Genomic DNA, 14,822 nt, shown 5'->3' with positions numbered 1-14,822 from the left:
TTAATATAAAACTCACATACATGGTTCTAATAAAACTCTGGATTTTTTGGTTCGAATAAAAATAGATAACGAATCAAAAGCCAAACTGTATATATATATATATATATATATATATATATATATTATTTTTATTGTTTACGGATAAAGTTGAGCAAAATATTCATAAATTTTGATTCGATTTGTTATCAGTTTTGATTTGAACCAAAAAATCTGGATATTCGTAACTCTACGAAACAAATCAAATACTAATATTTTTAGGAACATATATCTAATTCGATCTGTTATATGCATATATATATATATATATATATATAAAGAATTATATATATATGTGTGTTATATATTATACTTTATATCAGTTTTACAATATTTTTATGAATAAAATTTATTATATTAGGTACTAGAATTTAAAAGTTAAATAATGTTTTATTTTTGTAATAAAATGTTATTATTAAAATTTTCAATTCTTTTTAAAATTTTATTTTATTTATGGATAAATAGGAAATTCTTTAAAATTCTAAAATATTTTGGATATCCGAGTCACTGAATATCTAGGTGGCTAAAGATCGAATCGACACGAATGCTTCCAAATACCTAGATATTCGATATGTGTCTACCCCTATTTACGGATACAATTTTATTTTCTTTATATGAAAAATGACTAATGTCAAGGCCTTTTTATTTTAAATTAATTTTAATTTTATCTTTCATGTACTATTTTCAATAAAAATATCATTTAATAATAATTAACAATATCTTTATATATTTGTCAACTATTTTTATATACTTTTTACATACACATACATGTGCACCTTGATCTGAGCACCTGGTAACTAAGTATTCACCACAACTGAATCATCTAATTTTTTTGAAAGTTGAATTATTTTTTCTTAATGCTTCTTTCACTACTGACCAAATTGTAGTGAAATGATTTGTTTTAATAATTTTCTTTTTTTCTTAAATTATTATCTGTTTAGAAACTATAATATGAAACTATTGGTTCGACATGACGACTATCTAAAATTCATAACATGAAAATAAATAAATAATATTAATTTTTGTTTTTACTGAAAAAAATAAAAAAAATCAAACATTTTAACGAAATAAACTAAAATGAATAATAATTTATAATAATAGTTATATTTTAGAAGATTAAATTAAAAAAAAAACTTAAAACCGAATCAAAATCAAGATTAAACAGATTTAATGTCTTTTTATTAAAAATAACAAAACTCATAATCACATCCCGCTCAAGGCGCGGGTTATTACCTAGTTAATCTTTATAAACTTTGTCTAGAGCCCGTCACAAAACTGGACTTTATAAGCAAATAGAGGGAGGGTTAGACTTTTATATAAAAGAGATACTGCACTAATGTGCCTGTTTGGTCGAACAGAATGGTTGAACCAAACGTTTGCTAAAATGAACATTTGAAGTGACACAGATTAAAATGACCGTTTGGTTGAATTGCATACAAAAGTTCAGTTATTTAAGTGTTAATAAGCAAAGTTGAATGTTTAAGTTAAACAAAAACTTAAGCAATTAGATTTTTTAAAACTAGTCAATTTGTTGACCAAGAAAAAAGTACCGATTTCCCTCTTCTTTATTATAATGTACTCGGTGGAAGGAAGTTTTTCTTTTTCAAACCACATGCTTAGACTAGTCTTGGTCTTTTTTCTTTCTTTTTTTTTATTATAAGAACACGATTTTTTATTTGCAGTATCAAATGATTTATAATAAGATTTACCCGCATAACAAAATATATAATAGGCAGCTTATATATATATATATATAAATACGACGGATTTTTTTTTAAAAAAAATATGACGGATTATTCTGTTACTTGACATGAAAAAACACAAACAAGACTCTACTTAACCCATCATTAAAATCTAGGATAGTTTTCATTAATCTAAAATTCAAATTATTTAAATTAACTCCAAAAAAACTCCAAATTTATTGTAAAAAACTACATTTATGTTGAATTATAAATCAAAAGGCCGGATTTTCTATATATTAAGGCTCTGAATGGTAATTAACTGCCTTGTACCGTACCGCCGTCAATAATATCAAAAATTTCTACATACCTATATTTACTATTTGAATCGCAACGCACTTATCTCCAGTTTTATTTGAACCTAAAACTTTATTTAAAATAGAAGAGTATTAATATTTTATATTATATAAGGAATCTAATATTTAACTAGGATCCAAACTAAACAAAATATTAAGTCTAGCGATAGACTTTTTATTGTGGTTATTATCTCCAGTATTGTTCACGCTGGCGTAGTAAATGAACCAACTCACATTTAACAAATGTTTAGTTTTGTTCGTACGTATCTGTTTATCGGGATGTTTAAAGCTTTGGCCCATTTTGTTCACTAGACTTTGAACCAGCTTTTGATCAAAATTTCCAACGGATACTATATAATAGTCTTACTATAGCAAAATGACTGTTCAATACAAGGGTAATATAACTGATTAGTTAATGTTTTTTTGAGAAATTATTAGTTAATGCTTGCTAATCACAAAGAGTGCAAAATTTTTTTTTAGTAACACCTTTTGGTAATCCAACTTGATTAAACGCTTAGAATTCTAGATAAATATTCGATGACTGATATTTATTCATTATTGATTAACAAAAAGGTCATTTTGAAATTTTTTGTTACATAAATAGTGTTATTTTATAATTCCTATCCATGCTATAATTTTAATATTAATTACCAAATTCATTGATCTAGTAAATAATTTTATTTATCTTAAATAATATTGCTTAGATAGATGTAATAAATAAAAATAAAAATTTATTTTATTTATTTTTTAATCTGTATGAAAAATTGTCAAAATGACTATTATTGTGAAATAGATGGAGTATTTTTCAAATCTTAGATTTTAACCGCTTGCTAATTTTATGAGTTTGATTAATTGTAATGGTTGCATGTTGCTGCGGTCATACATATTTCATACCATAACAGTAACCACTTTGTACGATTTCGTGATGTTTAAGAAGTATCTGATCAGAACTCTTTTTTCCCCTTAAATATATATGGTGCCATGGTAGCAGATAGTAGCTGGTAGTTTGATTCTCAGTCTCTGTTTTTCTTTACTCATTTACTTTTGTATTGAAGAAGAAACCAAACAAATCAATCACTATAAATTTTATCTTAACTTTTTCTTTTTGTAACTTATTTTATCTTAACTTTATTCTGTACACTATTTTAACGTTTGATTACTGTAGATGACTTTCATATTATCGCATCTCTTCATCTTTTTCTTGCGGAGAATATTTTGGGTACTAATACTAGAGTACATTAAAAAAACTACACAAGGATCAACCTAACTAAAAATCAAGAACAGTTCCGGCGACTCTGCCTTCGTCACGGCCAGATTATGGACACTATGGTTCTTGACACCTCCCTTAGAAAAGTTTGTTTTGTTGTGGCCTTGAGTTTCTTAAGATTGTTGTTTATAATGTCATATTTTGTGTTCGTTTTTTAAGTTTCTGAACAAGAATTTTACCAGGATTTGGTTGGTTACCGAAGCAGTATCCCCCGGTGGCATCATTGGGATGCTAAGCAGATCTCCAGAGCATTTCACCTTTTGCACTGTTTGTCTGCTACTAATAAAATCATAAAGTTTTTGTTGAAAAGTAAAATCAAAAGTATTTCACCTTTTTATTTGCTTTTCGGCGGCTACAAACGGCCCAATACCGGTAAAAGAAAGTTATAAATTGAACTGGTGAAACAATCTGCAACAATAGTTTGACTTCCTGGCTGGCTCTTAAATCTTAAATCAGTTTTCTCAAGTTTTAATGTTAAATTAAGAGTTTTCCTGCGCAATAATTTATATATATTAATATTAATTTTTAAAAAAGTTTAAATTTTGAGATTATTGTTTTTATAGTTTAATTTTACTGGTTCAGAAAAATCCATAAATACAATCTTGTTTTTTTATTTGGTTTATTTGTTTCTCTGTTTAGTTTTATTCAAATTTTAATAAAATTAAAATTATACTTTTATTTCTATTATAATGTATTTAATTATTATTTAATTTAATTATTTCTTTATTCTTTAGTCTTAAATATAGAATTTTTTTTATAAATATTTATTTTGTGTTGGTTTTAGTTAAAATACGTTAAATTGGTAAAAAATAATATGCTAATTAATCTAAGGAACCGATGAATTTAAGTTGTTAATGTACATTTACAATTAATTTTGATTATATATATATATGTATGATATATAAGTTGATGTAAAAAATAGTTGTAAATATATTTACTTTTTTATGAATGTGATATGTATTTTATTTTAATGGTAATATATCAATTTATTAGATATTTGAATTTTTTTGCCAAAAATAAAAAAATATATAAAAAGTTTACTTTAATGATGATATAAAATTTACTAGCCATTACCAAATTTTACCAAAAATAGTATTATTTATTAAAAGAATTTACATGTCGTATTTAGGTATGTGCCATGTTATATTTAAATGGATGTCATGTTATCATTTTTTAGTAAGAATGAATATAAAAGTGACACATGTATAAATCACTTTGCAAATAATATCTAAGAAATACTTCACATCAGTTCTTCTATTTTAGCATGACCAAAAACAAATTATTATATAAGGAAAATCGAAAAACACATACTCTAACGCTGTAATTTATCAATATTTCTGAGTCAATATTTATCAATATTTCTGAGTCAATATTTATCAATATTTCGAGTCTCCATGTTTAAAAATTTATCAAATATTAGAGTCACGAGTTTTATTTTATTTTATCTATATTTAGAAAATTAATTTATGTTATTTGCCTAACGTTCTTACCAGCTAGAAAATTAAGATAACTAGATCCATGACTTGGCAACAGCTGTGTGAATGTATGCATAAATTAACTTAACATATCTCTAAGTATTCACGTTGCTTGAGTTTGAATATGAATTTTCTTGGAGCCTTTTTATTTTAATTTTTCTGCGCATGTATTACTTGACTATAGAGGGGGGGAGGGGGACATGCACATGCTGAGATAGATAGAGGTCAAGCAGTCAAAATATAACCGCGCATTCGAAAAGTAAGATTTTATTGAGAGGTGTATTATGTTAAAATAGAGAGGCTTTACTAATTACGGAATCTAAGCAGTACTAATCTTTAGACTATTCTCCTTAGCTTAACAATAGGAAAAAAATGAACACACAAGGACTAGTTATTAAAATTATCATGCTCTCACCAACTTCTTTTTAAACTGACATGTGGTCTTTCAACTACTTTTATTACAGAATTGAATGTTATAAGGGCCCGTGTTATAAATGAGGTCAGGTACCATGACGTAAGCTTTGTAACAAAAACTACTTAAGCTAACGAATTATGAGAATGGGGAAATGTAATTTAACGGTCAATGAACTTTACTGTAAACAAAGTATAAAAACACCACTGATCAAACGTTGATTTTACGTTGCCTATTTCCACCTATCGATGTGGACTGGCAAGTTGGCAACCAGCATAGAGCCATTCAACGTGGAACATGGCTGTGGAAAATAGAAACGAACATCCTTATCATTTAGCTGACACGGAAAAGTATTAGTGTAGTTCTATTGATTTGAATGGTCCTCGTACAGTAATTAAATATTCGTGGAAACTTTGCGTTACACACTGCAAACACCACCTACATATGTACAATTTCATTTGACTCCAGACTTATGAACACAACAACATCATGAATACTAACACTTATTATAATTGACCATGCCTTGACTTGAAGTTTCAATAGCAGGAATAGACTTTTGTAACCATACTTTTCATCACATCATGCTGCTTATTAGTTATTTTGTTTATTTTCTAACAATTAGCTAGGTACATTTTACTCTATGAAGTTTAACCACCATGGTGTGACTATTGAATCGCTTCGAATAATTTACCAGTAAGGGACTTACCTTGATGTTTCAGAGTGTCATGTCTTCACTATGGACTATAATTTTTGAGTCTTAATCGTATTCCTATTAGAGAAAAAGTTTAACCATTTCGTATGTATCAAAGTTAGACATCTTTTTATATACTAGACATTATTTGTCTAAATTTCCAACGTAAAATTTTTTTTTGCACTCACAACACTAATATTATATCTAGTCATGTTCTTCTTTTGATTTCTTCTTTTTACTCTTTCAGACTGTGGAAAAGGAGATAGAAAGAGTGAGTGATCTTGTAATCGGTATATACTTCATAGTGGATACTATAGATCCCTGAACCACCCCAGACGCATCGGTTGCGACCTGGATGAACAAGTTTTGTGTCTCAGATATTTGTGAACCATTGAGTAGTATGGGACATGATTTAAGAACAAATCCTTAACATAAAAACTAAATGAAACTTTTTAACGATAGAAATTTAGCATTTTCTTCTTTATTCAATAAATCAAAACCTAATGCCATCAAATCAATAGATGAAAAAGCTTCAATATCGGTTTGATTTTAGTAAAAATCTAGAAAAAATCTGAACCGGATTATAAGATTAAAATAACCTAATTTTAAGTTACTTTAGAAAAAGCCAAAATACAACATATTTAGTTTTAGTGCTGATTACATTATTTGGGCCACCTACTTCTTCTTATATAGCAGGAAGCTGGAAACCCGCATTTGATCGAAGCCCACACCTGAGATCACATTTAATTGAAGCCCATATTTAAACTAAAAGTTATTGCTTTATTTAAAGGGTGTTTTTCTCATAACAATTTAGTTATTTTATTTGATCTTGTCACTTTTTTTTTATTTCATAGAAATATATTATTTCGTATCTTTTTTTTGTTCCTCTTTGTCTTTGTGTGTTTTAGACTTTTAGTTACTCGTACCAATTTTTTTTATAGTAAAATGTGAGACTTACCGACAATGAAATATATATGAATCTTGTTTGTCTTAATTTTTTTTTTGTAACAGATTGTTTGTCTTAATTTTTTCTCTGAGTATTACTCTTTGTATAAATAAATTAAATATGTTTGTAAATCAAAATCACAACTCTTACTGGTAATATAACCAATGTAGTTGACTAGATCAATCAAACTATCAAATTGAAAGAAAAAGCTTGTGGAACCTATTAAAATACAAGGTCTGTTTTTATTATAATAGTATATATACTTCATGTACAAAGATCAGTATTTACTGTTCTAGGGGTACTGCTGCAAAAATTACAAATGAACCTTGTACAAAACATGATTGCGTGCGTATCAACTATGCATCTATTTTCTATCATTTCCCATAGATAAGGACTCGGTTATATCGTCTGCAGCGCAGACAACCATTTCTTGATACTCTTGTACATGTCCAACGGTGTCGATTGCTCCCTTTTCTCGAGAAACTTTTTGAACCACTTGGCTGAATCTTTGGCATATCTTTTCAGATCATCTGCATAGTCAACGTAGTAAAGGCCAAACCTCATCGTGTATCCGCGTTCCCATTCGAAATTATCCAACAACGACCATGTGGAATAGCCTCTAACATCACACCCGTCCACACTGCATTTTGGGGAAAATATCTTAAATTATTTAGTTACCTTCCACTTAAGATTATTAGTCATGGTCTTATTCGACTTTTTAATAGTTATGTAGTTATCTTACGTGATAGCTTTATGGAGTTCTTGAAGATGTTGCTCGTGGTATTCGATTCTCTTTATGTCCTTTAATAGTTGTTCACGTGGCTTAGTCCCAACATCGTAGTCATCATAACCTGTAATTTACAGAACTCATTGTTAAGCTGAATAAATAAAATTAAAGGAATATTTTCAATTAGGTAATTTGTAAGCTAGCTGAGATTAATTCTTGAAACGCTTACCGTTTTCAGTTATGTAGATGGTTGGATTGTTGTATTTATTTTTAATATGATTTAGAAGCTTTCGTATGCCCTCGGGATATACATAGATAAATCCTAATTCATCCTGAAATTGAAGAAGCAAAGAATAAACTCTCTGTTAAGCTTTGTTATGAACATTGTAATTCAGGCATGCCAATATATTTTTCAGATATTGTTGTTCGTACCGATTCTGAAGAAATGTAATCGCCGCTTCGATTTTTCACTAATAATGAAGGAAAAAAAATAAAGCATTATCAGTTTTGATAAATATTTAGGGTAATTAGTATATTAAAACGCTCCAACTAGAAAAGTACTAAGCCTTTTTGAATGTTCAAGGTTCTTACCTTTGTACTCCACGTGTTGATCCGTCGTGAAACGAAGTCGCGAAGGGTCGCTGCGAACTTGCCGTGTGACATATCGAGCACTGTAGTAGTTTATTCCAATAAAATCAAACGAGTCTTTTATCATTTCAGATTGTTTTTGGGTGAAAGAAGGCAATCTATTTCCAGCGTTCTTTCGAAGTGTTTTTGGATAATCTCCAAAGATTAGAGGATCAAGATGCCTACATAAATCACAAAAGAAACAAAGATAAGCGGATTAATTCTTACACTAACCTATATTAGTTTTTAATGAATCTTGTAAATGAGAACACTTACCAACCAAGATAGTAATCAAGAGCTCGTTCGACTGCTTCTTTATCGGCATCGGAATCAACGTCATAAGGTTCGACCCAAAAAGGTGATAACACTATGCCTATCTTACCATCTTGTGAGATCTGTTTGCAAAAAAAATATATTATCACAACGAATTTTAAGGTTAATATATATGTCACGACCCTTTAGTATATTGAGATAGTATACCTTGTCACAATTTCTAAACTCGTCAACGGCTGCAGCATGAGCTAGAAGAAGATGATGAGAGACTAAATAAGGTTCGATGCTCGAATCACCAGCTACACATAAGCTGTTTACCCATTTTGAGCAACGTCCCATTGCTTTATTACCCTTGTCATAACCCGCAACACTATAAATATATGGCTCGTTAAACGTTATCCACATATCCACTTTGTCACCGAATTCTTGGAAGCACACTCTTGCAAAGTTCCGGAAATCATCACTGTTTTTGCAAACGTCAACAAAAAATAAACGCAAAATTTGATTTATACGTTGTTGATTTTATGGTAAGTAATGGAAGAATATATATATATATAGCGTACATTATTCGTGGGCTTAAGAATCCACCGTACTCATCATCTAGAGCTTGGGGGATATCCCAATGGTAGATAGTTACAAAAGGTTTTATGCCTGTGAATATGATTGAATATGTTATGATCAGAAATAAGAGATTTTTTGGAGTATATTATTTAATATATGTACACACTCGTTTGAGCATATGGTTCTCACCGTTCATGATAATTTCATCAATGAGATTTTTGTAGAATTGAATTCCTTCTTTGTTTATCCCGCCGCTTAGTTTTCCACCTGAATATTCAAATTTTGAAAGATCAACAAATGATATATGTGCATGCACACAAGAATATTATGAAGTTATTAAGCGTAAGTAAAGTCAAAAAGTTTAAAGTAATACTCACTTGGTAATATTCTTGACCAAGAGATGGAAAATCTAAAAGTGTCCATATTCATTTCCTTGATCAACTTAATGTCATCCTGCTCGCACGGTACGTGCATGGTAAATATTAGTTAAACGTAAAAAAGGACATGATGTTCACAAATCAAGGTGTAGGCCAATTTATATGTTCCACCTACTTTTTCAAGAATTCACATAATTAAAACACGTTTTAAATGTTTTTTTTTGTGGCTATAAAGTATAAACATACTAAAATAATAGTTACTCACAAAGAAAAAAAAAATCATACCTTATATCGATGGTAAAAATCAACGGCTATATCTCCATTTTCCATATTCGTCCTTTCTGTAAAATTTTATCGTGTTACTTACTATTTATGAAAGCCAAAATATTTCACAGTTTATCAACGTGTTAATGAAGACATATCTATAATTAGTTCTCTCAAGAGATCCCATAAAAATTGTTAATATTGATTAATTAATAGCACAGTGAAAAAAATAAAGGAGTTAGATTAAATGTAGACCTGGATATGCATGTGTGAAGTTGTCCCAAATGCTCGGTGTCCTCCCTCCTTCTGCGACTGCACCTTCATACTGCATCATATGAACATAAATTTATCATGAAATATTAGTTTCACTTGTTTCTAAAAATTATTAGGCAGTAGAAAAACAAGCTATATTGTTCAACGTCATAAAATTGTTTAAGCAACACAATTACATAAAAACCACCTAACCTGATAAGCTGAAGAACCAACACCAAAACTAAAACCAGGAGGAAAACTGTAACGATCAAGTTGTTTTGTCGAAAATCTAAGGGATCTTCCCTTTGAAATAGCGCATGAGACTAGTAAGAGTGTCACTACAAGTGCAAGCTTAATTGCCATTTTACTTAGCCTAGTAAAGAGACTTATCAAATGAATACTCAGAAAGTAATTGGGGCTTAATGGTATTCTGAGAAATACAAAGCCATGTAGAGAGCTTATATAGAGAGAAAGCTAGGGCATAAATGTGGCGACACAGAGTGGGAAATATTAAACTATGACATTAAATAATCTTTACCGAGTAAACCAGTCCGCTTTCTTTGACTTGTTTATATAAATAAATCACCATGTGACTAAATGATTTTTTTCTATTACCGGCGCTTTAATGTGACTAGATTTTTTACCATTATTAAGTAGGTAGATAGCATACATGGCGCAAGGTGTCAAATAATATGAAAATAATTAATGAAACGAAGATCTTAATTTTCTGGTATTAATGAAACCAAGATTATCATCACATGTTAGTCCTTAACATTTTTTAAAAAAATAATCCTTTTCCTTTCAACAACCACTTTTTTTTTTGTTTAGTCCGGGGTATCGCAGATTTATAGAAAAATCAAGATTAACTTTTAAGGAAAAGTGCAGTATGTGAATGGTATATAAGTAGACTCTAAAGCATGAGTTTATATTCGCGGAGTATCCAGACACATCATAAAATAGTTCTCTATGGTAGAATTCGAACTCGCCATGTAGATGCAAGAAGGAACACGTCTTTATTATTGGATCATATGATGTTCCGGGCTTTCAACGACTATTTTGGTGTCTTCGAAATAATCGTCCGGGTCATATCAAATGAATTGCTCACACCAGAAGAAACCACTGTTATGAAGTTTATTTTCATGTTTTCATGCGGTGATCCGTCCACCGGTTATATACTATTCACAATATACTACGTAAAATGGTAAAATCGGAAATAATAATTTTTTTTTGAATTTACCATAGATTTAAAAAATCATATTTAGTTTGAAAGCAAATTCACTTATCTACAAAATATTATTTTGACGTTTAAAAATCCCATTTTATAGTTTCCAACAAAAAAAATCGTTTAATATATTTTTATACCCGGAAAATTATGTAACCACATATCGTGAAAATTTACCACTTTGCACTTTGCATGTCTTTTGGAGTAACTGCTTCTATGAACCTGCTGTTTAAACTTTAAACTGTACTAATATTAAACGTGGATACATTAGCACTTAGCAGCTTTGATCAGGCCAAATCGCATGCTCATCTATTAATTTATCTTTAATCAATGCGGGGAAACGCTGACAACTTGATTTTCTGACGGATAGAATATCTCATGCGTAATTTTGCTACGATTTTAGGGTAAAGTTTGTTTTGTTTAACAGAAAAAAAATGAATTAATTATCTTTAGTTCACACTTCAATGTCATTACTCAGCCACTGAAAAGGGGAAAATCCTCAGTAGCCAAAAAAAATTTCTTTGACCAAATTTTAGTTTTTGTTCATCGTAAACGACTAATGGCTTCTCTTATTTTTTTGTATCTGGCCTCGGCAGATAGATCCAGTGGTGACAATGGACCGGTGGGGTTAGTTTTTGTCCCATCGTGTAATTAGATTATTTAACTTTTTGTTGTTAAATGTGTAACTGGACAAAATTAAGAGACATGTTATGAAAGTTTTTGCCAGCGCTAGTAATTGAATCTAAAAATCTCTCTCATGCCCGCATCAGCTAATATTAAGATACGTTCCGTCGTCAACAATCAAAACTAATAATGATAATATAGATATTAGGGAAACTAATTAAGAATAATCAACAACACATGGTTTTTCCATTTTTTATTTCTTTTTAATTGTCCCTTACACCAACTTCTTTCAAGTTTTTCTTAGGTGTTGAAAGTGAGACTAATAAATAGCAAATGAAACTTTTTACATAAAGTTCAAAGCATAACTAAAATTTTAGTGTATCAATAATTTAGTGAATTTGCGAATTTATTAGAAATGTTATATACCATATAGAACATATTAAATTTAAATAATATAAAACTGAATAATTTAGAAACTTGTAGTCTAAGGCTATATATATGTATTCTCAAACTGTAACCAAATATAATATCTACATTAAGTTACTCAACTATCATAACCGATGAGAGAAACAGAGAAAATAGGAGAGACTGTTCTCAAACAAAAGAAGTTTATTTAAAACTGAAGCTGTCATGATATTTGTACTCTATTTGTAATGTGTTGACTGGTGAAATCATTTTATAATTAATTTTTGGTTGTGTTATTTAATGATTATAATAAATAAGTTGAGAAACTCTTGTCAGAGTATCTTCCGGTAACGATGCTCTAAAATGCCGACTAAAAAAATACACACAAAAAATGAACTCAACCATTTTTCTTACACCGGCAATTTTCATTGATTACTAAAAAAATCTAATCCATATGCATATCTCATCCATTGAAGAATTTTTACCCGGCCCACGAAACGTATTTCTAGACTCCAAAAGAAGTATAAGAACCCAACAACAAATCCAACCGATTATAAGGAAACTCCAAAGTGCAACGATTCTTCTCTTCTCGATGAATTCGTCATGAGATAGATAATCGAGCGAACGGATGCCTCGAAACCTTTTGCATCATTATCAAGAGTCTCATTATTACGTGACACATCCCATACTTCTTCCTTCTTTATTTCTTCACTCTTTACGTCAAGTCTATTGAGAAATCGTTTAAACCAGTTAACAGAATCTTTGGGATACCGTTCGAGATTGTTGTCGTAATCAACATAGTACAGACCGAATCTAGTATTGTATCCATGCTCCCACTCAAAATTGTCTAGCAAAGACCATGCGTAATATCCTCTGACGTCACATCCATCCTCTCTGTTGTAACAATAAGAAACACATTCAGATCATGTATAAAAGGCCAATTTTTTTGTTTGCATTTTGTTTTGAAACCAATCGGACACGTTTTATAAAACTATATGGACTGAAATTTTACATTATGGCTTTGTAGAGTTGTTGGAGATGGTCCTCGTGATACTTTATCCTAAAAGTGTCATTGAGAATGTCCCCTCGTGACTTTCTACCGTCGTCGTAGTCATTAATTCCTAGAAAAAAAAAATTATTGCAAACAAAAGTTAACAACCTGAAATTTCTTTATTGTTTATTAGAAGGAAAAAAAAATCTAAACAAAAATACTCACCGTTCTCTTTTATGTAGACTGTAGGGTTATTGTATTTATCTTTGATGTAGTTAAGAACTTTTCGTAAACCTTCTGGTACTGAGTGGAGTATGCCTCGATCTTCCTGTGTAACAAAAGATAGAACATTAATATTCTTAGAATCTTAGTTAATATGTAAATTTTTAATTCGCTTTATTAACAGTTTTACAAAGTACGTACCTCTGGTCCTATGTTTGTTACTGTTAATTAACATAGACGTAAATATTAGTTTAGGAATTTTTTTTTTTTTTTTTTTTTTTTGCTAAACTGTAAATATCATATATGAAAATAGATTCTACAAAAAGTATTATCTTGGTTCTGAACCATCTTGGCAAAAAAAGAGAAAAACAAGATGGGTCAACATTTAACTAGAGACTAAGGGCTTATCAAATCCACATTGCCATAAGATCTTTGAATCTCTTATACTCCCTTCTAGCAGAGATAACATTTCTCAGCTCTTTGTCAATGCTCCTGAAGACCGCGGTCGCCGGGAGAGAGATCTTGTTATGGATCAAGTTATTTCGCTGCTTCCACAACTGAAACACCACAGTTTGAGTTGCTAATTTCCTAAGCAGAGTTGCTAGTTTAGGAATTTTTGGTTTCACTAAAAAATATCATCATTGGATATCAAAATAAGCATTCTTACTACCTCTCCATTCTGGCTGTTGATCAGTCTTGAATCGAGGTCGTGCAGGGTCAACGTAAGGAAGAAGAGCAATGTAGCGTCCAGTATAATAGTTTACTCCAATAAAATCCGATGAGTTTTTTAACATTTTGGATTGTTCTGCAGTGAAAGATGGTAATCTATTTCCGAGTTGCTTCTTCAGTATTTCTGGATAATCTCCGTGGATAACTGGATCAAAGTGCCTAAAATACATTTTGAATAAAACAATAAATAAATATCTTATGGTTATAACATTGACTGTTTTGCATTTGATGTAAACTCTATAACAACTTACCAATCTAGTTCAATGGCAAGAGCTCTTTTAACAGCTTCGTTATCTTCAAGAGAAGTAGAGTAAGGCTCAAACCACAACGGTGATAACACTATCCCAATCTGACCGTCTTGTGAAGTCTAAAAAAAGATTCTAAAGATTTCTAAAAAAATATTTATACCCTCCAAAATCTCAAATCCGGCTTGTATTACTTTCAACTTTGCACATGCATGTGCAATCAAAATTTCCAAATAATCCAACTCATAGTACCACAAATAATCATCGCTGAGAACCATGAAATTATCAAAAAAGACATGAAAAAATTATGTTGTAGAGTAAAATCAATCAAGTTATTTTATTCAAAAAACAATCGGGTTCATTGTATACATAACTAAACATGTAAGAGCATCTCCAAAAGATACTCTATAACTTCAAATATGAAGTTTTTTGCACTCTAAA

At 30.0% G+C, this 14,822-nt stretch overlaps 2 protein-coding genes across 2 annotated transcripts; both read right to left on the bottom strand.

Moving 5' to 3' along the window:
- Nucleotides 1-1,183: 1,183 nt before the first annotated feature.
- On the bottom strand, nucleotides 1,184-11,733 carry LOC125608376 (beta-glucosidase 32-like). The gene is made up of 13 exons (XM_048778792.1): nucleotides 10,157-11,733; nucleotides 9,947-10,016; nucleotides 9,713-9,768; nucleotides 9,428-9,503; nucleotides 9,240-9,317; nucleotides 9,053-9,140; nucleotides 8,697-8,952; nucleotides 8,493-8,611; nucleotides 8,181-8,398; nucleotides 8,022-8,059; nucleotides 7,819-7,921; nucleotides 7,605-7,713; nucleotides 1,184-7,502 (listed from the first exon to the last, which is right to left on the bottom strand). Exons 1-13 carry the CDS (start codon nucleotides 10,304-10,306, stop codon nucleotides 7,262-7,264), a joined length of 1,602 nt encoding a protein of 533 aa, XP_048634749.1. The 5' UTR covers nucleotides 10,307-11,733; the 3' UTR covers nucleotides 1,184-7,261.
- Nucleotides 11,734-12,745: 1,012 nt separating this feature from the next.
- Nucleotides 12,746-14,659, bottom strand: LOC106429227 (beta-glucosidase 28-like). Its single transcript, XM_048778246.1, has 7 exons — nucleotides 14,576-14,659; nucleotides 14,388-14,503; nucleotides 14,078-14,295; nucleotides 13,609-13,628; nucleotides 13,411-13,513; nucleotides 13,207-13,315; nucleotides 12,746-13,088 (listed from the first exon to the last, which is right to left on the bottom strand). Exons 1-7 carry the CDS (start codon nucleotides 14,657-14,659, stop codon nucleotides 12,746-12,748), a joined length of 993 nt encoding a protein of 330 aa, XP_048634203.1.
- Nucleotides 14,660-14,822: the final 163 nt, after the last annotated feature.

Source organism: Brassica napus, chromosome A4, assembly GCF_020379485.1.
Source record: "Brassica napus cultivar Da-Ae chromosome A4, Da-Ae, whole genome shotgun sequence".
Lineage (NCBI taxonomy): Eukaryota > Viridiplantae > Streptophyta > Magnoliopsida > Brassicales > Brassicaceae > Brassica > Brassica napus.
Note: the sequence above shows the minus strand (reverse complement) of the source record. Positions and strands in the feature narration are given on the sequence as shown.

Excerpts from the sequence above, each read along its gene's own strand:
- LOC125608376 (XM_048778792.1), bottom strand. The coding sequence starts at position 10,306 with ATGGCAATTAAGCTTGCACTTGTAGTGACACTCTTACTAGTCTCATGC. Across the intron at positions 9,318-9,427 it reads TTGGTCAAGAATATTACCAA|GTGGAAAACTAAGCGGCGGG; the intron begins GTGAGTATTACT and ends TTGAATATTCAG. Across the intron at positions 7,503-7,604 it reads GAACTCCATAAAGCTATCAC|TGTGGACGGGTGTGATGTTA; the intron begins GTAAGATAACTA and ends CCCAAAATGCAG.
- LOC106429227 (XM_048778246.1), bottom strand. The coding sequence starts at position 14,659 with ATGGTTCTCAGCGATGATTATTTGTGGTACTATGAGTTGGATTATTTG. Across the intron at positions 14,504-14,575 it reads ATGCATGTGCAAAGTTGAAA|ACTTCACAAGACGGTCAGAT; the intron begins GTAATACAAGCC and ends ATCTTTTTTTAG. Across the intron at positions 13,514-13,608 it reads TAACAAACATAGGACCAGAG|GAAGATCGAGGCATACTCCA; the intron begins GTACGTACTTTG and ends TTTGTTACACAG.